Source organism: Pleurodeles waltl, chromosome 6 (genome assembly GCF_031143425.1).
Source record: "Pleurodeles waltl isolate 20211129_DDA chromosome 6, aPleWal1.hap1.20221129, whole genome shotgun sequence".
Taxonomy (NCBI): domain Eukaryota; kingdom Metazoa; phylum Chordata; class Amphibia; order Caudata; family Salamandridae; genus Pleurodeles; species Pleurodeles waltl.
In genome coordinates this window covers 542495103-542507581 of record NC_090445.1, presented here as the reverse complement: position 1 = coordinate 542507581, position 12479 = coordinate 542495103, and the positions used below count along the sequence as shown (strand labels likewise).

Sequence of the window (12479 nt, the reverse complement as noted above, 5' to 3'; positions counted from 1 at the left end):
GGGACAGTTAGTACTGTTTGACAAATCTAGCCCAAAAAACTACCAGAGGACTTACACACTATCCATCTCCCCTAACAGAGCAAATCAGGTCCATATTTCTGCTTGAGAAAATCAGACCTCCTTGTCTCTACTAAAAAATATATCGTGCGAACAATAAATACTTCGATCATACAGGAAATATTTTTTCATTAATGTAATACATGCAGACTAGGGGGAAAAACACTGCAGCAAGAGGCAGATAAAACAGCAAACGTTTTCTCCACTTCTGTTGGGAGTTTGATGTTTCTTATCTCTCATTTCTTTACAGTATTAGGAAAGCAGAGAGAATCTTCGCCTTCCCCTCCTCCACTTCCTGAAAGGACACAGGAGTCCTTCCTGCTGGCTGAGGAAATTCCTGAAAGGCCCCGCTTAGAGTCAGTGGCGGAGGAACTGCCTGAAAGGACCCCAGAGTCATTCATGATCCCCGAGCCAGAGAACCGTGAGTGGTTGTCTTTTTAGTTGTGCTTAGACACGAGTTGTACTATATCTAAACGGAACACATGAAGAGCAGTGGGTGTTTGTAGTCCAGACTGGAGATGGCAAGTGCATCTATCAGCAGTCTATGCACTTCCTTCCTGATGAAACAGACTGAAAATTAGGCCTCTCTTAGTTGAATGTGGGTAGTGTGTTTTGTTAGAGGTGTTGGTTGGTGTAATGGATGGCTATACAGATGATCAGACAATACGTCCTGGTAGGTGTGAGTATGATGAAATGTGCAATCGTTCTGGCTTGGTTTGTCGTTTACAAATCTCTTAGGTTGACTTAGACAGCTAATTGTTTTCAACCTATGTTAGAGATGAGATCATTAAGTCTCAGTATTAGCTGTTATTGATTCATGCCTCCTTAAAAAACAGATGAATGCACCACTGTTTGTACCCTGGGATACTCTCAACAGGACAAGTGTTTAATGGAACGCTACAGAGCCAGACTTGACCTTGTGCATGTGAATCAGGTCCGTTGAAGGTCAAGGGGAAGAAATACAGGACCGTGTTAACATTCTCCATCTGTTCGGGCAGAATGTTTAGGACTACACTGTAGCTCAGGATGCTGAAGTCTTCTAAGCAGTTACACCAGTATTCACCTGCCTCTCAGGACAAGTACAACTCGCTCACCACTTCAGACCATGCCTGTGTCTGTTCTGTACCTGGATCACGAGCCTAATTTACTTGGTTCTGTTGGGTGGGAAGGGACCGTGATTTGCTGCAGTATGCTGCCTATAGCTTTTGAGATTATCTTGACTATGAAGGGAAAGTTAGGAGTAGGGATTGTACGAATAATGCCTTAGGCTACTGAACTGGCTCGCTCTGAACAGTGTCACCAAATAAAATGTTCAGGGGACCACTGCCTGCCTCCCCTGAAGTTTTCCCAAATGGAAAACTTAAACAAAATGTTTTTAATTTCAAAATGCAAACACTCATATTCATTAGGCAGGTCGTTCTGCTATCTTCTGCAACTCTTGATTTTGTAAAGCAACCTAACAGTATATAGTTTGCTTCACAAAACCAAATTCTGGTTGCAAAACTTCAGTGTGCAGTTTGCGACTGCATTTTGCTACCAGTATGATAGTATATCCGGTCTACCAGTTCCTACAGATGATCATTCTTTCTTTTGCAGTAAATAAACCTAGAAAAAACCTTCAGTAAGTTTTGATCAGTCACAACTTGCTGTAGGTTAGAAAGCTGGAGGGAGGTTCGTGGGTCATTTTAACGCTAGAGTCAAAGTCAACGACAAGTGAAGGTTGAATTCCGAAAATAAAAAGGCAGAAAAGTTCACTGTGATAGGATTCGTTGCCAGTTCTCTGCTCATGAAACGTCCCAGCTTTAACAAGGAACCTAGATGTTGAATTACTAGAGGTACACTTCATTGCCCTTTATTCCCAAATTTCCAGAGCATATTTTAAATTAGAGGCATCTAAGATGATCAATAAAATCATCATTTGGATACAAACAACGGTGTGAGTTCATTTTTTTCGCCTAGGCTTGTACTATTGCCAGTTAGTGGACATACACTTAAAACACGTTTCCATTGTCTGAACAAGAATGAATACAAATAATGTGCCTCTGAGCAGATGAAAAGCTATTTTTGTGGGACTTGAAACTGTCAGAAGCATGGTCAGTGCTGGCCACAGGGCTCTAAGGGCCAGATGTAAAAAACATTTTGCATGGTGCAAACTCCAATGGACCGCTGCCTACTCTGAAAAACCGAAACCAAAAGGTTTCGTTTTTTTGTTTATTTTGCAACTCGTTTTCATTTAAGGAAAACGGGCTGCAAAATAAATTTAAAAAACTGCTTTATTTAAAAAGCAGTCACAGACATGGAGGTCTGCTGACTTCAGCAGGCCACCATCCCTGTGAGTGCAGGGACTCGCTATGGGGTCTCAAAATGCGAGCCACCTCATTAATATTAATGAGGTGGGTCTTTGCGACCCCATAGCGACTCGCAGTCGGTGTCTGAGACACCGTACTGCATCCGATTTTGCGAATAGGAAATTGCGAGTCGCACCGACTCGCAATTTCCGATTCACAAAATCGGAAATTGCTACATCTGGCCCTAAGTTCTGGTAGCCAAAGGCTGAGTTACCATGGGCATGGTGTTGCGTTCTACGGCTCCTGCTTTGCTAGTGCGATTGACTGAAATGAACAAAAGCTCACACCAACACCCTTCATTCTAAAAGATGTCACTTTTCGTTGACAGACCTGCAGATACATCCGGAAGAAAGTAATAATGCAGCTGCACCTCCACCCGGACATGGACCCCCTGAAACAAATGCCACAACCCAAGCAAAGGATCCCGTAAAGCGCTTTACGCGGTGCAAGGTAACCTGTATTTTCCGCTCTATGGCACAAACGGGAAAGAAGGAATATCATTGGTGAAGATCTTCTCTACAGGATAGTTTATTGTAAAGGGATGTGTGAAGTGAGGTTGTCTGTGGCTCCCAACACTCAACCCCAACACCCGACCTCAGGGCCGCCACAGCATGTTTATCACAGGTATCCTTTGCAGACATGGGCCATAGCCTTTTCATTATTTAACAGAATTCATATGAAGAGAATTAATTTAAATAAACACTAAATAATACATGCATGGTATCAAATAGCTAACACCAGGTGAACTGTAACAATAAAACTGTTATTTTAAAATATTCTTAATTCCTTTCAGGTATGTAGAACCTGCAGCATCTTCCAACAGCAAATTATGTTTCTCCCTATGGTCACTATTGCATCCAATTACATTTCAACCACAACCTCATCCTTATCACGAGTTTGCAGACTAACAGCTTTCAGAACACCTAGCCGTCAAACATCTAGAAGTCATATAGGAATGGAGTGATGCCAACTTTTACCCCAACACATTTCCAGATAGAGATCAAGCTAAATCACAGTTAGGCATCTGCAATGCTGTACTTGAGGATAGTGAAGAAAATATGTTTTCGTTTATACTAATACTGAGTTTCAGACAGATTTAGATCAGGGCTCTTGGCAACCTCAAACACCCACTGGTAAATCCAATAGGTCTGCGTTGGCTGTCAGCCTTTTGGTTGTGTCAATGCTTGTTTTGTTTTGTCTTGTCATGGTTTTTAAAAAACGTTATTGTTGGGGAAGCTACCAGGCACTTACCAACTAAATATAAAGTGGTAGCTAATAATAAATCTTATTGTTTGGTTCTAGCACATTTTTCCATAGTAGTTCTGAACACTTATGAGAACTACTCTGTGTGTGGCTGTGCTCCTTGTGAAAGGACTAACTCACAGTTATGTTGACCCATGGGTGAAGTGGGCTGACCCACTGCCCTGTGTCATATGCTGTAGTGAGTGGATGAAAAATGTGATAGACACAATATTAGACCAATGGATCAACAGAGTTGCCTGAAGCTCCTACAAGTAATACATATAATACATGTAATTTTAGTAAAATTAAAAGGTGCTGACTAACGCCGGGTCTAAAATTAAGTGGACAGCTATCAATGTGTTTGTTCAACAAAGGACTACCCATCTGACTACAAAATGATGTTGCCCCAACACAAAAATTTTTAGTAAATTGTTGTCAGTTAACCAATCCGTCTTTTCTTCATCCTGTTCACCTCTGCCCTTAAACTAATGCTCCCTGAATGAATGACTGATTTAGTTAATGAATAATTCATTTTTGTAGCATGCCGTTAGGCGATTTTTATACCATAGCTTGAATAGAAAGAGCAACAGAAAAGGGTAATGGCCGGCTAGTTAGATATTATGGAATTAGAAGATAAACTAAGTAGGTCTTCAGTTGTTTATGGAACTTTAGAAAATTGTTTTGAGGCCTCACTAATAGAGTCATTCAATTACAGGACTTAAAAGTAGTAACCAATATCAATCTTTCTCGTGTTCTGAGTTTTTTTATATCTAGGGATAAGAAGTAGATGTTGAAAAGCTGTTCTCAAAGTTAGTACTAGCACATAGATAACAAAGAGTGACGACATAGTGACATCATCATCAAAATACTTTATTCTGCTCAAAAGAGCCATAAAAGATACAGTCAATTACAAACATCATAATCATAAAAAAGCCTTCATAAATAGAAATAAATAACAATATCAAATATAAAAACATTTTAAAATAGTTAATAGCAATTACAAATTTGGATAGCAGCATTTATAAAATGACGACGCCTTTATTGTCTCCTCTCTATCCAGGTCCTGTAAATAAGAAAAGGCAGGATGGCCGGGCGTAAAAACCTTCTTCTGGGGACTCTGTATAAATTACAAAAAAGGATAAAATGAAAGGTGCTTTGATACGATCTACCATCACAGCCACATGGGGGCAGTATCTTGAACCAGGTACCTTTAGTAGGAAATGCCAATAAAAAGTGTATGGACTTCAGGCGGCGTTTAGTGAGTAAAAGCCTGTGCCGTTCAGAAGTAATCATACTAAGACATAACTTGGGAAGTAATGGCTTAAGAGACAAACACTCCCAAGCTCCAGACATATTACCAGTTAAATCCTGGTTGTGAATAGAGTGTCAGTACAAATCCTTAGTTCTCTGTATAACCCCACCCACCCCCGGCAAAGAGTTGGGATCCTGGAAAAACTCCTTTACCTCATGGCTTGACAACATGGAATTTACGTAATCCAAGGGATATCCATAAAGTGCATCAGTGACAAACCGTCCCTGATCACAGATCTGCACAAGTGAGCTTCAGGATTTAGCCATACTCTTAACCAAAGCAGCAAAGGTTGTACTCTTATATAGTCGGCTATATCCCTAAACCCCACTTCATCATGGCAAAAAGCAGCCGGAGTGGATTGAAGGACTGCTAACAACCTTCTCAGAAACTTATTTTCCACTACCTGTAGAATTGAGCAGTCCGTGTAACCCCACGCCCCAGCTCCAAATGAGGCAATTGAAAGACATCTGCTTTTAAAAATAGTCATCATTTCCTTAACTGGTTTACGTGCCAGTTTCTTTGTAAACCTAAAAACTGTGTCAATGGCTCTTTGAAACTTCAAAATACAAACATTTATTAACATTTCCAATTAAAATCAACATCAATTGGGACCCCCAGATAAGTAAAATTAGGAACCTTAAGTATTTATTCACCCTCCAAAACAAATGTTTTACTTTTTGATGACTTTGGACCACACTTCATCACAAATGATTTTGTTCTATTAATTTTAAGGCCAAGATTTCCCATAAAAATATTAAAAGTGTCTCATAGGGATTGCAGGCCATTTGCTGTCCTTGAGATAAGGACTGCATCATCCACGTAGAGTAATACTGGTAGTGGCTGAGAATTAATAGTGGGCAGGTCCTTCCACATCTTACATAAAAAAAATCTTTTAAGCCATTCATATGGCACAGAAAGAGAAAAGGGCCCAACACGCACCCCTGTCTAAACCCCTTCAGAGAGGGGAATTCTTCAGTAAGATCGCCCTCCTGGCTAAAACGAACGTGGGCAGTAGTGCAGGCATGAATTCTACTGAGTGAGGAGATCAGGTCTTCATCAACTCCCATATCTGACATGACAGACCACAATTTATGTCTGTCAACTGTGTCAAAAGCGCAGGATAAGTCCATAAAGGCTAGATGGAGACAGTCTTTTTTAGCCTTGCTGTATTTCTATACTATCAGGGTTAAGTTGAGAGTCTGTTCAATTGTACTGAGCCCCGGTTGAAACCCAAACTGGACCTTCGATAGGCTGTTGGTCTCCTTAGCCCAGTATTCTAACTTACTCAATAGCACTTGCCCTAGAATCTTGACAGAATTATCTAAAAGAGAGATTGAACGATAACACTGCAGATCTGCTCTGTCCCCCTTCTTAAAAATGGGCTCAATTATCGCCTCACTCCAGGTGTCTACCAAGGGGCCCATTATAGCAGCCCTCTAAACATTGGTCAGAAGAGGGGCCCAAAATTTGGGCAAAGTTTTATATATATCAGCTGGAATTCTATCTGGGCCAGGGGCTTTGTCAGAGGGGCAATTTTGACATGTAGTGTCATTTCTTTGGTCATAAAAGTTTTATGAAATACACAAAGCACCCTAAAAAAGCTCCTGTTGGTGACTGGTAACCAGTGGAGTTTGCAGGGATATTTCAAAACAGATGATGTGCGGTTCATTCCAAAGATTAAACTTGCTGTCACATTCTGAACTGCCTGTACTTTCTGAGTTAGATATTTTGGAAAACGAGCTAGTAGTAAGTTACAGGAGCCCAGCCAGGATACAATCAGGACTCGAAAGACTGCAACACTTGAGGATGCAGGAGAAGAAGGATCTTTCAAATGTACTCAGAAGGCACATACACATTGAAGTAAGCATTGATATGTGTGGTTAAAATGTTAGGTTGGAATCAAAAATCACTCCAAGATTTCTATCCTGTAGTACTGGAAGAAGTGGTGGTTCCAGTTTTGATGATCTCCATGCCTTAAACCATAAAAAAAGGGTTTCCGACATCCACTGCCCCGCTAGATCTGTATACAGCTCTACCTCACCTCTTGTCCCACCGCGGATCTCCATACAGACTTTGACCAATGATTAATTCTTTGATGTATATGTGTTGCTTGGTACTCTTATTGAGCCTCATGAAAGGAAGTCCAGGATACAGGCTTTCTACAGCCTTTGTGATGTGTCTTGAAAAAGCTCTAAGGAGCAGGATTATTAAACTAACAAAGTTTATATGCTTAATTAGTGACTGTAACTGCGTCCATGTAACTTCCTTAACTGGCAGAAAGTAACAGGCTGACTCCATAATTGTGATTCCCTGGTGCAATGGGCAAAATAGATTTGTGTTTTTTTTAGTTGATGTCCATGTCTGGGAAGAACAAAAAGGCGTCATTAGACATTCGCTCGTTTCACGAAATAGTAAAACCTCTAGTCTTTCTGCCATATCCTGGCTATGGCTCATGAGCTGATAGAACTCATCACTTTCTTTCCTATAGACAAATAAAACTCGAATTAGTGAGCTTGGCCACACAGACCACCCTTCTTCCTGCAGCACCACTCTAAGAACGTGCAGTGCTTAATTGTTGTTCAGTTTTTATTTTACTTATTATGCACAGCAGTTCCAGAATCCCAGTACTAAATATTGTATAGCCCACAGTCAAACACCTGTTACAACAGTAGGAACATTCCATGGTAAAACACAGAAGGTGACAGCTATCCTGCTTCACAAGTAAGATTCTAAATCCAGACTCTCCCCTCCGCAATCTTCACTGCCTCTGCATTGCAATTCCCTGGTTCCAAGCAATGGTTTTCAGAGTGCCTTTCCAGGTATGACAAAAATGGAACCATCCTGAACTCACTAAGTTCCTCCCTGGGCACCAGACTCAAAAGGGGATACTCTGAGCAAGACAGTTGTACGATCAAGCCTTCTGTACCCTGCAAACGTCTCAGATTTTAAATCTTTTCCCCAGTGACTCAAACTTTTGCCTACACTTATTTCTTTACATATGACGGATCATGAAGCCTTCTGAAAAGTCTACAGCAATAACATTTCATATAGCTTAACATCTACACCTCTTTAGGCTATTTCCATCCTGCCAACTGGAACAGGTATTCCCCTTGAACGCTCCCCCATCCAACCTCTGCACAATGGCATTGTGTCACATTTCTTAGACTGCTGTCTTGATCCGCTCTGTCTTTTTTCTTCCCATGCATGTTGTGGGTGAAAGGTTAATTTGCAACTGTTTCATTCAGTGAAATCCAAGATGAGCTCCATTCCCACCCAACAGTTTCATGGTGTGAGAATCTGCAGTTTTATCCACATTGGCAGCGGTCCCTTTTAACCTGAAAGCACATTTTCATCTTTGGCAAGTCCTTTACTCACTCCACTGCAACCACACCCAACCTCATGTAGAGAGCCATCCCCGAGAGGGCTTGTTGACCTTTCACTCACATTTAGGTAGGATTTCTGGTGTCTTTTGCAGCTCATAAGTGGACTTTTCCCTATATGGTTTCTGAACCTCACCTTACACACCACCGCCCACTGTTCCTCTCAACTTTCTTTTCTATGTCCTGCCTATGGTTCTGTAACTCACATATCACATGTATATGACTGACCATTAAGCACTAAAGCATAAACAAGGTGGCTTGTAGAGGCATAATGAATTGGAAAAAATGTCAGCTAACTGATGATGTGTTTGACAGTGACCCTTGGTTTACCTGCTCTCAACAGTCCTGGAGTGCAGGCCTCCTATTGTGTGGCTGCAGTGGTAGCCTTTCTGGATAACCTTGCAAGCTGAATTTCAGGAGGCATGTCTTTGCTGCAACATCTGCACCTCTCCTGATTGGTTGCAAGCAGGGGCTCAGCGTAGGTAGCTGGGGCCTTTAGGACAAATCTTTTTGCATTGATATCTCTAGACAGTGGCAGTTCCTGGGTAGCTCAAGCTCTCAACTCAGTAGTGACTTAGTCATTTGCTCCTTGTTGCTTTGGCCGCAGTAGGTGATCAAACCCATGATGATCTGCAGAGTCTTACTTTTCTGGACCAAACTGGTACATTTGGTACAGCTTGCTTCATGAACTCTGAAAATACACTGGAGGCACTTTTTGCACAGATTAGGTCTCTTGGCACACTTTCTGGAGTCATCTGCCTTCTCTATAGTTCCCCTCACTAGGAACACATGGGCCTCTCTTCCAAGAAATGTTTTCCTCTTAAAAGGCAATGCACACTCCTTCCCTCTCTCAGAAGCAAGACAGATGTCTAGACTCTATAGATAGATCCTGAGCTCTTTGAGCAGGAAATGTTGATTTCAGGTGATGTCCCCTCAAGTCTGAGAAACTGGCTCGCAGGCAGACACCAGCCCTGGTTACAGAGCATCCCTTCCAGAACGCCGTAGAACATTCCCTTCCTTGACCAAGAAAAACCTGGGATGGTAACAAAGAGGGTTCATTTGGATACCACTTTTATATACATGTGAGGATATGGATTTGCTGTTTTAAACTTCAGAAGCAGGATGGGTTGGTTCTCTTTCAAGTGTCCTTCCTAGGCTGCTCTCTAGACACAGCCTTGATGTGAAGTGCTGCTTCTTAGAGCAGGTAGCAAAGAGGCTGACTGAGCAGAAGCAACCAGAACATGAGCACAATGAAGTGTGAGTTTTCAACATCTTGCAGACATCATCATCTTTTCTTAAGCATTCATCAAACACAAATAAAAGTGCAACCTTGACCCAAAAACACTCTGTGAACAACAGCAACTGCAGTCTCACCCCTCAGCCCTGCCATTCACGAAATGACAGAGCTCAGAAGGAACTAATCAGAAGATCAGTGATAACATAGTCTTCATGGAATTTGTAAAGGCAGCCTTGTAGCTATCCTCCTCACTTCAGTGTCTGGTGCACCACTCTCCAGCCACAGGAATGCAAGCAAAATACTTCCACTGTCAGGGGAAGCTATCCTCGCACTCCGTCTTCTGCCATGTTATAGTCATGGAAATCTAAAATGAATCCCACTGGTTTCAGTACGCAGATTGACGCATAGAGTCCTACTAGGCTCACTGTTCATGCAATCGACTTACACAGGGGCTGTCAGCGTAAGGTCTGGGTTTGCACATGAGAGTGGTCAGAAGCCCACATAATCACTGACACAAATAAAACGTTGTGGTCACACTTAAGATTCACAAGGTATTGTACGCTGTCACTAAAGCTTTACGTGTAACACCCAAGATAAGGACAGTAATCCACTGTCTACTATGATGGCACGCTTGCTGCACCCTCTCCGACGCAGGCAGGCCAGGCCCTGGACCCTGCTTTTTCAGGGACAGACCTAAGACTTTGTGCACACACTAGATTACTGTGACACAAAAGCCAACATTAAAAGTCAGGAAACCAGTTTCTAATGCAGTTGAGCACTCAAGGCAGGGGAAACACACCTGTTTACCATGCAGGGGACACTTGGGTCCCAACACTCACTTAATCTATTGTTGTGCAAAGTACACTTTTTAAGCCTGGACAAATTATTTTTTCCATAGATTTCCCCATGAAGGACAACTACATTTTCTGTTCTTCAATCAGTTGCTAAATGTAGTCATATTCATGCCTATGGTATGAGTATTTCATTCTACAACTGCTGGCAAAGTCCCAAACAACTGAAAATGTTTAAAGTATGTTTAAAAAAGAAACCTGAACAGCACCAAATTAAGTTTAAATATGTGAAGCATGCTTTTAGGTACAAATATTCTTGCAATCATCTCTCACAGTTCTCTTTCTGGAAAGGACCAATAGTAAACGCATTGCATTATAGACCTATACCAATCAAAATACATAGTGGCATATTTATTAGAAAGTGGAGTATTGCAGCAAGTCACCTTGCTGTGCTGCACTGCGTCCCTGGGAAGGGGCAGGAATGTGACGTATCTAGGGCATACAGCACATTCCTGACTTTTCCACCTGTGCTGGCACACGATGGGCTGCCAGGCACTTTTGCACCGTGGTGCAAGGATGCTTGCGTTGCATGCAGTATTATTTTTGTGCAGGAAGGATTACCTCCCTGCACAAAAACAATCCTGAGAGGCTTTTTTCTCTTTTCTTTTTTTTTTAAATCTATTTATTGAAATGTCAAACAAAGCAAGAATGCACAGTATACAACAAACGCAATTCCAAAGGGTTACAGTACTACATTTTCAATGCCACAATCTTTCACTGTTCCTGCTGTACCAAAAGAAAGGGCACAAGGGGACAGGGAAAACAAGGTTAAGGGAAATAGGAGCCACTCAGACAGCGAAGAGGGATAGTTGTTTCATGAACAATCTGCAGAACCTGTTCCATTACATGGTGAACCGCACCAGAGACAGGCAGAACTCCCTGTGGGGTCTGCTCTTCTGTAGCACTAGAGTCAGGGGGAGCTGCCACTGTCAGCACATATGCAGGCTCCTGTAGGTCCAGGTGGGAAGAGAGGTATGTCTCCAGTAGCTCCTGCTGTGGAGATATAAAGGTACCATTTGGATGTACTGATCCCATATAGATCAGTCCCAGCTTCCTGCAACCTGGTGCGAGTGCCGTTGTCAGCGGTAATGGAATACACAGGGTATCTTATGAGTGGTACTGATGGACCATACAGATGTTCTAAGCAGGGGCGCAGTCGGAGCAACCCCCACACCCATACTGTGCATTCCACCATTGCTTTTTCCACAATGCAGCACACGTAGAAAGAGGAAAAAAATTTAGGAGAAATACAAATATTTCTCCTTGTTAAGCATCTCCCGAGGAGGCGTAACTTTTTAGCGCATTCCCAGGTTTACTTGTTCTTGTAAATCTGGGAGTGTGTCAAAATCAATGGATGTTGCGTGGAAACACCACCCTGGCGCAAAGTAATGCAAGGCAATGATTTGTGCTGTTTCATTACTCAAAATTTATGAAGCCACACAGGGCCATGCAAGGCAGCCTTGCATGGCTTCATAAATGTAACTTTTAATTTGCATCGCTCTTCCACCACATTGCGTGGTGCAAGACCGACACAGAGCGTGTCATAAATATGGCCCACAGTTTATGCCTTGCAGCTGGAAGGTGCTATTCGGCTGCATCCTTTCTGTTTTGTGGAGGTGTTATAAGATCTTTTTTTTTAAATGTCCACCTGTTAACAGATAATGATGGTGGACCTTAGGACTTAACCTTTCACTTAAAAGGAAGAAGGAATACATTGTATAGCTGGGAAATAAAATTAATTCCTACCAAAAAAGAATTCTTCATGGCCAACTATCCTCCACTGATAGATTAAATAAATAAAGTCTTGAAGAGATGGTCACCACTTTTTATGTACCTCCCGGGAAAAATAAATGTTGTAAAAATAAATGTATTGCTCAGGCTTCTCTATCTCTTCCCAGCACTGACCATTCCTTTGAACAGCACTTTCTTAGAGCAAATGTAAAGGCAGAAAGCAAGATGTATCTGGAATACAGCTAACCAGAGGCTTGCTACTCGCTTACTGCAACAAGCTAAATTACAGGGGGGCATGGCACTTCCTGACCAAGGAGGTAC

At 42.0% G+C, this 12479-nt stretch overlaps 1 protein-coding gene across 10 annotated transcripts in view; it reads left to right on the top strand.

Annotated features, from left to right (window-relative positions):
- Window positions 1-12479, top strand: part of PTPN22 (protein tyrosine phosphatase non-receptor type 22) — a 638407-nt gene that overhangs the window by 548535 nt on the left and 77393 nt on the right. For all 10 annotated transcript variants that reach the window (XM_069238710.1, XM_069238708.1, XM_069238709.1 and 7 more), the window contains 2 exons: window positions 308-478; window positions 2734-2855. In XM_069238710.1, the coding sequence (XP_069094811.1) occupies window positions 308-478; window positions 2734-2855 (293 nt within the window). The remainder of the gene's footprint in view (window positions 1-307; window positions 479-2733; window positions 2856-12479) is intronic.